Source organism: Pipistrellus kuhlii, unplaced genomic scaffold, assembly GCF_014108245.1.
Source record: "Pipistrellus kuhlii isolate mPipKuh1 unplaced genomic scaffold, mPipKuh1.p scaffold_m20_p_7, whole genome shotgun sequence".
Classification (NCBI taxonomy): domain Eukaryota; kingdom Metazoa; phylum Chordata; class Mammalia; order Chiroptera; family Vespertilionidae; genus Pipistrellus; species Pipistrellus kuhlii.
Window position 1 is genome coordinate 41,119,315 of NW_023425573.1, and position 16,482 is coordinate 41,135,796.

The window sequence follows — 16,482 nt, forward strand, 5'->3', positions numbered from 1 at the left end:
AGTTTAGCACATCCTTCATTGTTCTTTGTTCTCAAAGTGTAATCATTGGCTTATGCTGAAAGTGTACATATTTTGAAAGGTTTAATAAGCATTGCCTCACTGCTTAGAGAAAGTCTGTATCAATTTCACTCTCATCATCTGAGTGTTGTAGTGTCTCATTCTTCTTACTCTTGAACTTGGGTTCTGTAAATAAATCATAATCTTTTTCATTTTTGTGTCCTTCAGTCTGCAAGGGGCTCTTAAAGGTTATTCACTCTCACTAGAATTCAGAGAGTAGTATCTGATCATCTTACAAAAACGTTATTTATCCTTTAAATAAAAGGTTTCTAAGAATTTTTCTAATATTTTTTTAAAAATGAGATTACTAATCCAGGTCAAATTTACTTTAATATTGGTGTAAGGTAGAAGTTTGTTTGTTTTTCCTTCAACATGGATAGAAATATTTTAAAAATATTTAATATAAATTCTATTTTCATTGATTTAAAATCTTCTTGCCCATTGTGAATATCAACTTCCCATGTACAATTAGAACTATATGGAGATTCTCTGTTCTATTTCATTGGCCAATTTTATTTATTCTGTGCCTGAACCTGACTGTTTTAATGATTATAACTTTATTATAAGTTTTTATTATCTGGTAAGGCAAATCTCTGCACAATGATGTTTTTCAAAATGTCCTCTTTATCTTTTTCTGGACATTGATTATTCTAAATAAAATTTCAAATTATTTTGATTTCTTTAATTGAATAAAATGTAAAAGGAAACAAAATAATATCACAAAGAAAAATTGCACAGCTGGTTTTCAAATACTCTATGATGCCTAATAGTTCTTTTCAACCAGAAATTCTTGTTTAAAAATTTGTGATAAAATATACATAACATGAAATTTACCATTTTACTCATTTCTAAGCATATAATTTTGTGGCATTAAGCACAGTCACATTGTTATGCAACTATCTCCACTATTCATATCCAGAACTTTTTAATCTGCCCAATAGAAACTCTGGACCCATTAAATAATAACTTTCCAATGTTCTCCCCCACCCCCTAATAACCACATTCTATTCTGTCTCTATAAACTCTGGGAGCCTCATACAAGTGGAATCATACAAAATTTGCCTATTGTCTTCAGGGTTCCATATTGTAGAATGTGTCATACTTTCATTTCTTTTTTAAGGGTGAATAATATACCATTGCATGTGTAGACCAACTTTTTGTCTGTTCCTCCATAGATAGGCATGTTCGCTATTGTGGATAATGATGCCATGAACATAGGTATACAAATAAGAAATTCTTAATTTAGGTTTTATTCCTGTCTTCAAGGCAGTTAGTACCAACACATGGAAATGTGTTTTTAAAAATATATATATTTTATTGATTTTGTACAGAGAGGAAGGGAGAGAGATAGAGAGTTAGAAACATCGATGAGAGTCATCGGTCAGCCGCCTCCTGCATAACCCCTACTGGGGATGTGCCCGCAACCAAGGTACATGCCCCTGACCGGAATCGAACCCGGGACCCTTCAGTCCCCAAGCCGACGTTCTATCCACCGAGCCAAACCGGTTTCTGCCAGAAATGTTTTGACTACAGTGTTCATATTCTGTTTGGGTCTTGAATACAGTTTGAAGATGCCGATTATTTTTTAATAGCACTGCCTTAGCACTTATGGTTGTCTAGTAGCTTACCTTTGGTTGCCTTAAATAATGCTAAAGCCTCTTCAGTTTTGATGAGCAGTCCTGTTCTTGTACCCACCCACATGTTTTCTGCACAGAAGGCACCAACCTTTGGTCATATTTGCATAGCTGCAAGTGAAGTGAAGACTTGGAACTATTGAATACTTTTGATTAATGTAAATAATCACCACAGTGCTCCAGTCTCTACCTATATTGAGACCGAATCCATTCTGTCTCTCTGTGTTGCCTAAATATCTGTGTATTAAGTCAGCTTGTAACTTGGTACCAGTGAGCAGGCTAACTTCAGTGAGAATCAAAGTGGTGTCTTTTCATAGTCTTGTATGAATTTTAAAATGGTAATTATCGAGCAAGTATCAACCTTCACTGAATAATAAGTAATATTACCACAAGCCCAATGCATGAGTATTTTCAAGGAAGCCAAAATGCATAAATACCTGACAGATATGCAGCCCATGCTTAGAACTGAATTAATTTCATACTTCCTATTCTAGCTCTGGCACCCGTGAAATGAGATCAGGCAACAGATCCCAAAACGCTGTGAATAAAATAAATTTTTATTAACCCAGCCTTCAAATGCATTAGGGAAGCCCATTATTTAAAAGAACCTACCTTTTTAAACATAGAACTACTGTATGACCCAATAATTCCATTTCTAGATATATATCCAAAAAAACTTGAAAGCAAGGACACAAACAAATATTTGTCCACCAATATTCATAGCAGGATTATTTGTTATGTCCAAAAGGTAAAAACACCCAAGTGTTTTATCAACAGATGAATGGATAAGCCGAGTGTGGTCTATACATATAATGGAATATTATTCAGCTTTAAAAGAAAAGATCCAGCAATTCCACTTCTGGGAATTTATAAAGAAAATGAAAACACTAATTTGAAAAGATATATGCACCCCTTAATTGCAGTGTTATTTAAACTAACCAAGATACAAAAGCAACCTAAATGTCCATCAACAGATGAATAGATAAAGAAGATATAATATATAGTGAAATACTACTCAGCCATAAAAAAAGAAACACTGCCATTTGCAGCAACAAATGGACCTAGAAAGTATTGTGCTAAGTGAAATGAGTCAGATAAAGACCAAGACCATATAATTTCACTTATATGTTGGATCTAAAAGACAAAACTAATACATAAATGAAACAAAACATGAACAGACTCACAGATATAAAAAAACAAACTGATGGTTGCCAAAGGAGAAGGAAGTGGGTGAATGGGTGAAACAGGTGAAGGGAATTAAGAGGTAAAACTTTCAGTTATGAAATAAGTCATAGGGATGTAATGTGAGACATAGGGAATATAATAACTTTGTATGGTGATAGATGTTTACTAGACTTATCATGGTGATTCTTTTTAAGATATTTAAATGGTAAATCTATGCTACATGCTACAACACAAATAGACCTTAATAACATTATGCTTAGTCAAATAAGGTAGACACAGAAAGATATTGTATAATTTCACTTATATATGGTACCTAGAAAAGGCAAACACATAAAGACAGAAAATAGAACAGTGGTTATCAGGGGGTTGGGAGAGGCAGGAATGGGGGCTATTATTTAATGGGATGATGAAAGGTTTTGGGCATAGATGATGGTGATGGTTACACAACAATGTGACTGTATTTAATGCCACTGAATTGTACACTTATGAATGGGTAAAATAATAAACATGATGCTACATATTTTTACCATAATAATTTTTTTAAATGATCCTTTTGGGATAAAACAGCCTCATCACATGATGGTATTTGTTAAAAAGAGACTGCACGTCTGAGCTTGCTTGATTCCTTTTGGTTTGCAGGCTGCTGGCTCTCAAATCGGGATGATGGTCAATTCTCTCACTAACATCACTGTGGCCATGATCGTTGCCTTCTTCTGTAGCTGGAAGTTAAGCTTGGTCATAGTGTGTTTCCTTCCTTTCCTGGCTTTATCGGGAGCTGTACAGACCAAAATGTTGACAGGATTTGCCTCTCAGGACAAGCAGGCCCTGGAGACAGCGGGACAGGTAACCTTACGGACCCGGTTTTTAGACTGACTATGGCTGAACAGCTGTCACTGTTATGAGAATGAATGTGTAGTATAAAGAATGAGGGTGTAGTACAAACAATGAGTGTGTAGTACAAAGAGACTTAGGAAGCTGTTCACCTACAACTTTCATGTTAACAACCTCCCACTAGCCGTTTTCATATGTGCCTCTGCTCACTCAGAGGCTGTGACAATCAAGTTCTGAACCCGGGTTTGAGTAGGTGTGGATAGATAGTGGGGCATGTTCAGTTTGGTTGCATGTTCAATTTCCTCTCAATATAGTTATTTTTCCCACATCCCAATCTGGTGTATTCTCATTTGCAAGACCAGATAGTTCAGCTTTCTGTCTGTTCAGTTTTTTCATCTTAATGATTTCCCCAGGTCATGCAGCCCACTTGGAGAAGAGTTATCTTTTTTTTTTTTTTTAATATATTTTATTGATTTTTTCAGAGAGGAGGAGAGAGGGATAGAGAGCTAGAAACGTCGGTGAGAGAGAAACATCGACCAGCTGCCTCCTGCACACCCCCTACCAGGGATGTGCCCGCAACCAAGGTACATGCCCTTGACCGGAATCGAACCTGGGACCTTTCAGTCCGCAGACCGACGCTCTACCACTGAGCCAAACCGGTTTCAGCAAGAGTTATCTTTTTAATGGCACACACTTTTAATTTTCACACTTTAGTGCTTGTCAGACTTGTGGCAAATGTCTTTACTAAACATAACCATGAGGTACACCTTAGATTTCAAATACAATTAAGTTTTTGTTATGCACTTTTAAAAAAAATATGTTTTTATTGATTTTTTAAAAAGAAAGGAAGGGAGAGAGATAGAGATAGAAACATTAATGAGAAAGAAATATCATAGATTGACTGCCTCCTGCACCCCCTCCACGCCCCCTACAAAGATTGAGCCTGCAACTTGGACATGCAACTGTGACCTCCTGGTTCCTGGATGGATGCTCAACCACTGAACAACACTGGCCAAGCTTAGTTATGAACTTTTAAAAGTATGTTCTAATTAATATCTGGTTATCAGGGCGCAAATGAGGGAATGGCAGAATGGACATTTATTAAGTATAAGAAATCATGCATATACACACCCTTATTCTTTAAACAAATTTACTATAATCTAGGTTTTGCCTCTTTTAAAAGAGAGGATGTGAACACTGCCTGCGCAGGCAGAAGCCAAAAGGATTACATATGCCAATGGTTGTGTCTTTTTTAGGACAGGACCCTAATTCAGAAACTGATTATTTACCCTGAGTAGGGATTGAAACAAAGTCAGAGTATAAACTAAAAGATAAACTTTACACTTGATTTATCTTAAATAATATTTGGTCAGATAAATTTTTAAGGAAATAGAAGCTATGTTAAATTTATATTATTTAACCTTTTGTCTCAGAAGAACTAAAGATACCATTGTAGACTTTTTTTAAATTTTTTTATTTTTTTTACCATATATATTTTTATTGATTTCAGAGAGGAAGGGAGAGGGAGAGAAAGAGATAGAAACATCAATGATGAGAGAGAATCATCAGTTGGCTGCCTCCTGCACGCGCCCCATTGGGGATTGAGCCTGTAACCCAGGCATGTGCTCTGACCGGGAATTGAACCATGACCTCTTGGTTCACAGGTCGACACTCAACCACTGAGTGACACCTGCCGGCCCATTATAGACATTTTAAATGAATTAACGATGAAGATAAAAAGCTTTCAAGGGTTACCATATATATCTCCCATCTCCACTCTTCAACAAGTGGAAGCAACACAGCTATGTTAGTATGAAGTATGATAGTACTTGAGTTCAGCTGGCAGAACGTCTTGCAGTCCTATTGAGTTGATCTCCAACAACTTCGCTGTGTTCCCCAATGCGATTTGTACCAGATTCTGCCTTTTGCACTAAATCTAATCCATGTAGCAGCTGAAATGCCATGAAAGTAATTTCTCTGCTCTTTTATTCCTAAGTCTCTTTTTCATTCTTCAGATTACAAGTGAAGCCCTCAGTAATATCCGCACTATTGCTGGAATTGGAAAGGAGAGGCAGTTTATTGAAGCATTTGAGAGAGAGCTGGTGAAGCCATACAAGACAGCCATTCGAAAAGCAAATGTTTATGGATTCTGCTTTGGTTTTTCCCAATGCATTGTGTTTGTTGCTAATTCTGCTTCCTACAGATATGGAGGTTACTTAATCTACAATGAGGGGCTCCATTTCAGCTATGTATTCAGGTGAGGACTGTAGGCCAAGGTCATAAAAGACCAATATTCTGGGAAGAATAGCCTGGTTCTGTAAATTACCTTTTTGCTGCTTAAAAACCATCCCAAAGTTGATGTCTTAAACAACTGGTATTTATTATTTCTCAAGATTCTGTAGATTTTCAGGGTGATTCTTCTGGACTGGGTCAACTCAGTCAAGCTTCTGAGTGGGCTTCTGTCTCCATTTATTATTTCTCAAGCATATTTAAAAAAAAGAAGCTATAATAATTGAAGCAGGGTTTGGATGTCTGAGCTTCTCTTGTTTAATCCTCCCCTCACTCCTTTTTCATGGTACACAATTTGAACACTGCTAATCCCTCCAACTCAATTCCCCAAACAAGTCTAAAGTGACCTGTCCAAGGCTGCTCAGTTCTTTGCTAACAGAACCAGGACTAGACCCCCAAACTCCTGCCTTTCAGGCCATCACACCAAACACACCACATTCCTCTCTACTTGGGTGTCTGTCCAATTGCAGGGTGATCTCTTCAGTTGTACTGAGTGGGACAGCTCTTGGAAAAGCCTACTCTTACACCCCAAGTTATGCCAAAGCTAAAATATCAGCTGCACGCTTTTTTCAACTGCTTGACCGACGACCCCCAATCAATGTATACAGCGGTGCAGGTGTAAAATGGGTAAGTACTGAGATGGGGGTATGAGGGCAGTAAGGAAGGGTTGTGCTTATGTGTGTGTGAAGAACAGGTATTGGAGCTGATCTTACACCACACATAGCTTCTAAATTCCTGCAGTGCATGGGTTCATTCATATGCACTCAAAATGAACAGGCAGATTAATAGATGTAAAGAAATGAAGTCAATTAGCATTAAAATCATTTATAAAGCAAATATTTGAAGACAACAAGATCCAGTGAATGCTAGATTCTGTGTACTATAAAACACACTTAATTCCAGAATAATGAAGCTACCCAAACACTGATGTTCTGGTATGGTATGTAGAAAAACCAGTTTTTCCTGTCCAGTGATATTGATGTAATTCATGTTTATCTGTGTTCAAGTTTCAGCTTATTGTATGGGTGGCTAGAAAATTAATTTGATCTTAACAAAATATATCTTCTAATTTATAGTCTCCATAAGAGGCTTTTAATCTTCTCTGTTTGTTTTTAAATATCCTAATATGTTCAGGAGAGCAAAACAAATCTAAACTCTAGTAAAGCTAAACTAAATTCAGAAATCTCTTTAAATTGATCAAATGACCTGTTTCTCTTTTAGTCCAATAAAAGTAAAGTCTCTGTGTGATCTATTACGTAGCTATCCATTTCTAGAATTCATAATTCAGATAGTACAACTGAAGGTATTCATGTTTGCAGTATAGGGCTTAGGTCACTTTTTAGGTCATTCCAAGTGTAATGCTATTATTTAAAATCTTTGGGGGAACAGAGCTAAAAGAATAGCTAGAATATATGATTAGATTATATTAATAGAAGCCAGGCTTCTATTAATATAATCTAATCATATATTCTAGCTATTCTTTTCCATTTGACATTCTTTCAGAATGTCAAGTAATGGACGACAAGCAAATCCCTTGGGTTAGAATGGGAATAAGAGCTCAAATATCTTTAACTTCATGGCTCAAGCCTCCCTTTATTCTGCACCTCTGGAACGGGGAATCCATTAAATAGCTGTCTTTGTGCCTTGCACTTTAGCAGTATGGTGCTGAAGGTATCTTAAACAGGGATTTAAAACTCAGATTTAGGTGCATTTTCCATATTCTAGATTCTAGTAGGTGTATTTATAATCCCAATCTTCCCATCTACAGGACAACTTCCAGGGGCAGATTGACTTTATTGACTGTAAATTTACATATCCCTCTCGACCTGATGTACAAGTTCTGAATGGGCTCTCAATATCGGTTAGTCCAGGGCAAACACTGGCATTTGTTGGAAGCAGTGGATGTGGCAAGAGCACCAGTGTCCAGCTGTTGGAGCGTTTCTATGATCCTGATCAAGGGAAGGTGGTAAGCAATGCAAATGCTTTAGGAGATTTTGCTTTCTGCAGGATATTTCCCACCCCTGAAAGTGGTCTTCAAGATTGCGCCTTGCCAGACTCACTCTAAGGCACTAGCCCTGGCCTTCCCCCATGTGGATAGTTTCCAGTCCCAGTCATTTGCTGGTTGACCTGATTCTACCTCACAATTTCTAATATCAGATTCTTTCCAGTTCCAGATGGCCTGCTGACCAGTTAGACAAGGAAAACCAGGCACACTGCAAAGCTGGAGATGAGTGTATTTAACAGAAGCATTCACTCACCCGTAAATGGAGCAGAAAGTTCAGACTAATCAGGAGACTAATGACTGGGAATGGAAAAAAAGTGGGGGTGATAAGGGACATGGTGATAGATGAGCAAGAATGGGGATTTGAAGAAATCTGAGACAATCCTGGTTTAAGAAGCTTAAGTCTAAATAGCATAAAGAACTCAAATGGTAGTCATGCACCATAAAGCTTTGATGAGAATATTTGAAAAATTGGCAGATTTGCTTTGTTGTTTATTTTCCACAGTATTTCTTTCTCTTTTCTCTCCATTTCTTTTCTTTCTTTCCAAAGAATATATGCAGAAGAGTAAAAAATGAAATGAGAAAGATTTGTAATGAAAAACAAGTTTTTATTCTACCCTTTCTACCACTGCCCCATTTCTCTGCTCAAAGGCAACCACTGATATTCTCAGATCTCCAAAGATTACCTCAGTACCTCTAAATAATATGCTTATGCTGCTGTTTTGTGATTTAACAAATTTAGATTCTGTTGAAGAGATGAAAATTTAGATGGCCCTCACCACTCTTTCTTTTTTTACCCACCCCCTCACAATATAGATATATAAAATCTCCTCTATTTGTAAATTTAACTAATATACTTCTGTTTCTTTTTTACCACATATAGATATTATCTCTGGAATTCTCCCTTTTTAAGATGAGAATATTAGCAATTCTACCTTTATTTTTACCTTTTCCTCCTTTAACGTATAAAGTCCTATTAACTATAATTTTATAGGATCAAGAATACAAAATGCTCACATTCTGTTTATAACATTTCTTATCTTTTATGCTTTCATTCTAGGCTGATTCTTAAAGTTGAAGATCAATGAACAACTTTTATTCTGATTTATAACTATTAATAGTGAGATCTATTAGCATTACATTTTCTTTCTGGTTTTTGTGAAAGACTTTTTTTTCCTGGTATTCTCTACCTTTATAAGTCTTTATGTTCTTCCAGAGTTTGTATCCTGCTACCTATTCTAAGGGATCTGCTTCTTTCCCTCATTTCTGCCACTGTCTTGGCTAATTATAACCTGTATCTGCTAAATAATTTTCACCTTGAGTTTCCTGCAATATTTTCTTAGATTAGATTTGTCATTTCCTAGTCCCTAAATCGTCCTATTTCTTGCTTTTCACTCTTATCTTATTGGAATATATCCACAGTAGTTTTCTAAGATGTGAGGCAGAGGCATGGGTCTGAATATGCTTTATTTTGCTCCACACTTGACTGTTTCATCTTAATATTTTTGAAAAAGACTTTTTTTTATTTCCCTGAATAACTTAATCTTCATTTCAATGAACATAGATAATTTTATGAAGAGAAATGCCTAGAAAAGCACACATATTATGTATATTTCTCTGAATGTTCGAGTCCCAGGTAGAGAGCAATGTCCATGAGGAAATCAAAACGATTCCTTGCATTTTGTGGACTTAATATATTTTGTTGTCATTATAAAACATTTCCATAAACATTTTTAAGTAAGAAAAAAATACCACCTTTTATGCAATCTTGAAAACCCTCTTTGCTCTTAAGGAAGCTACTGAATGCAAGCATTCAATCTTTTCAACATTTAATTGGATACCTATGGTGTGCAGGATTGCACTGGGCCTGGGGGAGACAATAAGGACCATGAAGCACGTGTCTGTCTTCTAGGAGCTTACAATACTAGCACATGTGCAACAATTAGCAAACAGTTCCAGTATTTAATTATGTATTTATTGTGCTTTGCAAGCTATACAAACTATGGAAAATTAATAGAGAAAAATGAGAGAGGGCTAATTGTTGAGAAATGCCTTATGTTCTTTCTATCAGTGTTTGCTTTTCTCATTGCTGAAATATTATCTACAATATAATATGCTCCCACCATTTACCATAGTCTTTTTCTGAAATCAAAGGGCCAAATACTTTACAATAGTATGTTAGTGCTTTTAAGTGAACCAGCTCAAATGGTAGATATTTGAGTTCCTATACTTAACTGCCTAACTAAGGGGTGAGTTCCTTAAAAAAGATTATATTTTCTTTCTATAGTAGGCAAAAGACTGCTTAGCATAGTGCCTCTGTGGTAGGGAATTCAATATATGTTTGTTGACTAGGTGAATACATGTATTCCTTTCTTACTCAGGTCTATTATCTCAGTTATACAGAGGCTTATGTCAGTAAGATTGTGAAATCAGGTTTGATTCTGATGTGGTCCAATTTTATAACCCATGGGGTCTCAAATTTGAGCCGTCCTGCTAAACTTGTGGAGGATGCCCTGCACAAAAGTATAAAGGGACCTTTAAAAAACAAACAGGATGCCAAGATGGCGGCATAGGTAAACACTTGAAATTGCTGCCTCGCACAACCACTTCAAAATTACAACTCAAAGACAAAGTGAACATCATCCAGAACCACAGGAAGGCTGGCTGAGTGGAAATTCTACAACTAGAAGGAAAGAGAAAAGCACTTGGAGACTCAGAGGAGGTGTGGAAGTAAAGTGCAGAGGTACAGAGGCATGCACACATGCGGAAAGGGCTGGAAACTAGGGACACAGTTGTCTTTTTCAATTGGAAGGGAGATACAAGCTCCTGACTGCTCTGAACTCCAGGTCCAGGGAGACTCTGGGGACCCAGGCTCATACAGGGGAAACTAGCCTGTCTGGCATCGGGCAGGAACATGAGAGTGGCTTTCTCTCAAAGGTGCTTGCAGAGATTACTGAGGGACACTGAGGCCTGGGGGCCTCTTAGAGCAGGGCTGAGGATCAACCATAGCTGTTTGCTCTGCCCTGTTAATTCCCTGAGACCCTGCCCCATCCAAGCTGTGCTCAGAAGCTTTTGCATATGAATGGCCTGGCCCTTTGCAATCTAAAATTACCTAACAAACTGCAGCTGGGTCAGAGAGACCCAGATCATCCAAAAGAAGGACCAAGGCCCCACAGCAGCTTGGTTGCTTTACAGGTGGGCCTCATTTTGCACTTCCAAAACCCAAACAAAGAAGAGGAATCAGCAGATATCTCTATAGCTCCTGCTGGATGGCCTCAGGCAGAGGCTAAATTAGCACCTCCTTAGAGATCCAAGAGCCAATGTACCCACTGGTCAGAGTGGGACCATCCAGATTCAACTCCTCAGATCCATAAGAGACACACTCAGGGGGCAGACTCAGTGAGCACCAAAGCCCCATTGAAGCAAGTCTTGCCCCATAAAGGTGTCTCCAGTACAGAAGTTCTCCCATTGTAGACACAGCTGATTCTCACAGCCATTTGGCCTGGAGGCCAATTCCTCCCAACGATACCAACAACAGTCAAGGCTTAACTACAACAAGACTGTGTACACAGCCAAAAAAGGGTGCACCAAGAGTGTTCAACTCAGGTTACTGGGAAGGCTGAGCTACTGGGCCCTATAGGGCACACAAAGCCACTCTGTCAACACAGGGAAGCATCCAAAATGCAGAAACAAAGAAACGGGTCACAATTGACTGAAATGGAGGAAAGCAAACTACTGGATATAGAGTTAAAAACCACGGTTATAAGGTTTTTCAAGGATTTTCTAGAAAGGGTCAATAAATTTAGTGAGACCTTTGAGGACATGTAAAAGGACCAACTAGAAATTAAGCATACACCGACTGAAATAAAGAATAATATACAGAGATCCAACAGCAGACTAGAGGATTGCAAGAATCAAGTCAAAGATTTGGAATACAAAGAGGTAAAGGACACTCCTCTGGAGAAGCAAGAAGAGAAGAGAATCCAGAAAGTTGAAGACAGTGTAAGAAGCCTCTGGGACAACTTCAAGCGAACCAACATCTGAATTATGGGGGTGCCAGAAGAAGAGAGCATGATATTTAAAACCTATTTGAAGAAATATTGACAGAAAACTTCTCCTACCTGGTGAAAGAAATAGACTTACAAGTCCAGGAAGCACAAAGAACCCCAAACAAAAGGAATCCAAAGAGGACCACACCAAGACACATCATAATTAAAATGCTAAGAGCAAAAGACAAAGAGAATATTAAAAGCAGCAAGATAAAAACAGTCAGTTACCTACAAGGGAGCACCCATATGATTGTCAGCTGATTTCTCAACAGAAACTATGCAGGCCAGATGGGAGTGGCAAGAAATATTCAAAGTGATTAATAGCAAGAACCTACAACCAAGATTACTCTATCCAGCAAAGCTATCATTCAGAATTGAAGGTCAGATAAAGAGCTTCACAGATAAGAAAAAGCTAAAGGAGTTCATCAACACCAAACCAGTATTATATGAAATGCTGAAAAGTATTCTTTAAGAAGAGAAAGAAGAAGAAAAAGGTAAATAGCCGAAACTGGTTTGGCTCAGTGGTAGAGCTTCGATCTGCGGACTGAAAGGTCCCAGGTTTGATTCTGGTCAGAAACATGTACGTTGGTTGCCGGCACATCCCCGGTAGGGGGTGTGCAAGAGGCAGCTGGTCGATGTTTCTCTCTCATTGACGTTTCTAGCTCTCTATCTCTCTCCCTTCCTCTCTGTAAAAAATCAATAAAATATATATTTTTAAAAAGGGTAAATAAAAATTATGAACAACAAATACATATCTATCAACAAATGAATCTAAAAATCAAGTGAATAAAAAAATCTGAGGAACAGAATAAACTGGTAAATATAATAGAATCAGGGGCATAGAAAGGGAGTGGACTGACAATTCTGGGGGGAGAGGGGAAGGTGCGGTGCGGGAAGAGATTGTACAAAAATCGTACACTGATCCCATTTTGAAGAGACGGGGAACGGGGCTTCGTCCGGTTACAGGCCTCTGAGCCAAGGAGTGGTGGTGTTTGAGAAGCCAGCAGCTCGGGGTTCTGCGGTATCTGCCCCCTTGGCCAAAGTTGGGGCGGGAGGTGGGGGTCCTGGTCTTGGGCTTCTCAACTGGTCCTGATTCCACAGCGAACATATCTCGGCCTGTCAGAAATAGGAAGGCTGTTGATTATTCAGTTTCAGGAATCTGATGATCCTGATGAAGATTACGGAAGAGATTCAGGTCCTCCAGCTAAGAAAATTCAATCATCTCCACGAGAAGCTCAAAATAAAAGGCGGTCTGGGAAGAATCCACAGGAAGATAGTGAAGACTCAGAAAAAAAAGGTGTGAAGACTCAGAAGGATGATTCTCACTCAGCAGAGGACAGTGAGGATGAAAAGGAAGATCATAAAAATGTGCGCCATCGACGGCAGGCAGCCTTTAAAGCAGCTTCTAACCAGAGAGAGATGCTCTTGGAAGATGGGGGCAGTGAAGAAGAACAGGAAGAAGAGGAGGAGGCACAATTCCAGGAGAACTCCGGCAGCGATGGAGATTTTCTAACGGAAGACGATGATAGTGACTAAGGCAGATCAAAAAAGAAAAACGAAAAGACGGTTAAGAAGTCCAAACCTGAGAGGGAAGAAAAGAAAATGCCCAAACCCAGGCCAAAGGCTACAGTGACGCCAAGTCCTGTGAAAGGCAAAGGGAAAGAGGGTCGCCCCACAGCTCCAAAGGTATCAAAGGAAAAGACTCCTCACAAAGAGGAGGACGAGGAGCCGGAGAGCCCTCCAGGGAAGAAAGCCTCTGCCAGCCGGAGAAGTCTGGGAGTGATGGGTCTGAAGATGAAGCCCAATCTGGGGAGGATTAAAAGTGCTGATGGCCGAAACCGGTTTGGCTCAGTGGATAGAGCGTCAGCCTGCAGACTGGAAGGTCCTGGGTTCGATTCCGGTCAAGGGCAGGTACCTTGGTTGGTTGCCGGCACATCCCCAGTGGGGGGTGTGCAAGAGGCAGCTGATCGATGATTCTCGCTCATCGATGTTTCTAACTCTCTATGCTTCTCTCTTCCTCTCTGTAAAAAATCAATAAAATACATTAAAAACAAAAAACAAAAAAAAAAAGTTAAAAAAAAGTGATGATGGTTTGGGAGAGATTTTATTTAAAAAAAGAAAAGGAAAAAAAAGGATAAAAGGGGCAAAAAAAGAAAATTACGTAAGATAGAACATGGTTTTGGCTTTGGCTTTGACTCATGAGCTTTCGGTGCTTTTTTACCCTTTTGTTGAAAATAACTATTTTTTTTAACTTTTTTTTTTTTTAAAGAAAATCTTTGTATGTTTAATTTTCCTTTTTGTCTATTAGTCTTTTCTTTGCTGCCATCCTCCTCTCCCTCCCCTTTTCAATGAAGGCCATGTCAAATTAATCACTGGATTGACTGCTTCATCTTTTTGTTTTTAAAGGATGGTATACCACAGTTGTAAAGCAATAAGATTTAAGATGAACACTATGGAAATGTTGCTTTTTGCTAAACAGTAGCAGGTTGAACAGTAATAAAAAAACAGAAGGATTTTAGTTAAAAATGATTGCTTCTCTCTCTACTTGAACTTTTAAAAAATTGCCATCTATCGATAATACAAGTTTATTTTTTATCTTGCGAGGCAGGGCAGGGAGTGGGTAACCTGACTTTGTTTGAGAGTGTTGTTGTTGTTTATTTATTTATTTTTTTAATTTCACCACTTGTTATCTCAAAGAGATTCAGAGCCAGTGATCCTTTTATTCTACTACGTCTTTAAGGAATTAAAAAAGGAAAAGGAAAAAACGAGTGCCAAAACTTAAATCACACTTAATTTTCTAGTTTACTCTCTGATGGTTCATGTTTTAAAATACATATGTATCCTGTTTCTTGGATAAATTTTTACCAAAGGTAAAAAAAGAAAGAAAGAAAAGAAACCTAGAATTTAAATGGCAAGATCTATATATCATAGTGGATTTCTTCTCAAACTGACAATGTTTAGGTTATAAGCAAATAAACTACCGGTTAATGTGGGGAGGGGGGGAAATTGTACACCTATGGATGAGGACAGTGGGGCCGGGGGTAATGATAAAGGGTGGGGTGGGTACTGGGTGGAGAGGAGCTATGGGAGGAAAAAAAGAGGAATAATTGTAATAATCTGAACAATAAAGATTTATTTTAAAAAACAAAAACAAATTAGCCTGTGCTGCTCAGTGGTTGAGCATAGACCATGAACCAAGAGATCACTGGTTCAATTCCTGCTCAGGGCATATGCCTGTATGGTGGGCTCCATCCCAGGAGCAGCTGTGCAGGAGGCAGCCAATCTATGATATTTCTCTCTTATTAATATTTCTATCTCTCTAGCCCTCTCCCTTCCTCTCTCTCTAAAAATCAATAAGAACATTAAAAAAAAACAAAAAAAAAAACCACAACTAAATACTGTCCTGAGTACTTTCTCATTTGTACCTCCTGTAGAGCTAAAGTCTGGGAAGCAAACAAACAAAACCATCGTCTAATTATAACTTTGACACCATTCTGACAGACCCTCCAAGGGTCAAAGGCAACATAATTTATTTCTAAGAGTCCTGGGATTGTTGTCTCTTAAGCAAAACAAATGTCCTTCATAATACTAATTCTAGAATATAAACTTTCCTTGCTGCTGGAATTCTAAAACTCAATGCCCTGGTTGTTACCTCTGTTGGCAGATGATAGATGGGCATGACAGCAAAAATGTAAATGTCCAGTTTCTCCGTTCCAACATTGGAATTGTCTCCCAAGAACCGGTGTTGTTTGCCTGTAGCATAACAGACAATATCAAGTATGGGGACAACACCAAAGACATTCCCATGGAAAAAGTCATAGAAGCTTCAAAGCAGGCTCAGCTGCATGACTTCGTCATGGCACTCCCAGAGGTGAGTACTGCGTCAGAGTTATTCCCTAGGGGAGATGGTGATGGGGAGAGAGGGAATAACCAAAGAATATGATGATTTGGGCTCAAGGAGAAAGTCAAAGGCAACACCATTTATTTCTCAGTGCCAGGGGTTCACCTCAGTCCTTTAAACAAAATGAATGCCCATCAACTACTTTTTTACTTTTGGAAAGTATTATATTATCTGGTACAAGGATGCTTTAGTATATAAAGCAGTAGCACATTGAAAATCAGCCTAGCAGAGTGAAAAAAAAAAAAAAAAAAAAAAAACAAAAAAAAAAAAAAAAAAAAAAAAAAAAGTCCTGAGATTTAAAGCAGACTGGTTTGATACCATGCTCTGTTACTTACTAGCTGTGTAACTTTGGTACCATGATTTACCTCATCTGAGACTCAGTCATCTGCAAAGTCATCTATAAAAAATAACATTAAAATGAAAGACTAAATATAATAGCCACACAAAGAAAGCTGCTGCCGTTATTGAGGTTATAATTTCATTACTTGGCAGCATAGACTGCAGCTGGAGAGGTTTCCCAGGAACCAGTGCAGC

At 38.2% G+C, this 16,482-nt stretch overlaps 1 protein-coding gene and 1 pseudogene across 5 annotated transcripts in view; both read left to right on the forward strand.

The window, feature by feature from the left end:
* ABCB11 (ATP binding cassette subfamily B member 11) overlaps positions 1-16,482 on the forward strand; it is an 88,940-nt gene that overhangs the window by 67,639 nt on the left and 4,819 nt on the right. For 3 of the 5 annotated variants that reach the window (XM_036421484.2, XM_036421485.2, XM_036421486.2), the window contains 5 exons: positions 3,516-3,719; positions 5,723-5,964; positions 6,467-6,623; positions 7,765-7,962; positions 15,712-15,918. In XM_036421484.2, coding sequence (XP_036277377.1) covers positions 3,516-3,719; positions 5,723-5,964; positions 6,467-6,623; positions 7,765-7,962; positions 15,712-15,918 — 1,008 coding nt within the window. The remainder of the gene's footprint in view (positions 1-3,515; positions 3,720-5,722; positions 5,965-6,466; positions 6,624-7,764; positions 7,963-15,711; positions 15,919-16,482) is intronic. The other 2 variants (XM_045575410.1, XM_045575409.1) reach the window with 2 other exon arrangements.
* On the forward strand, positions 8,261-15,039 carry LOC118709173 (annotated as a pseudogene).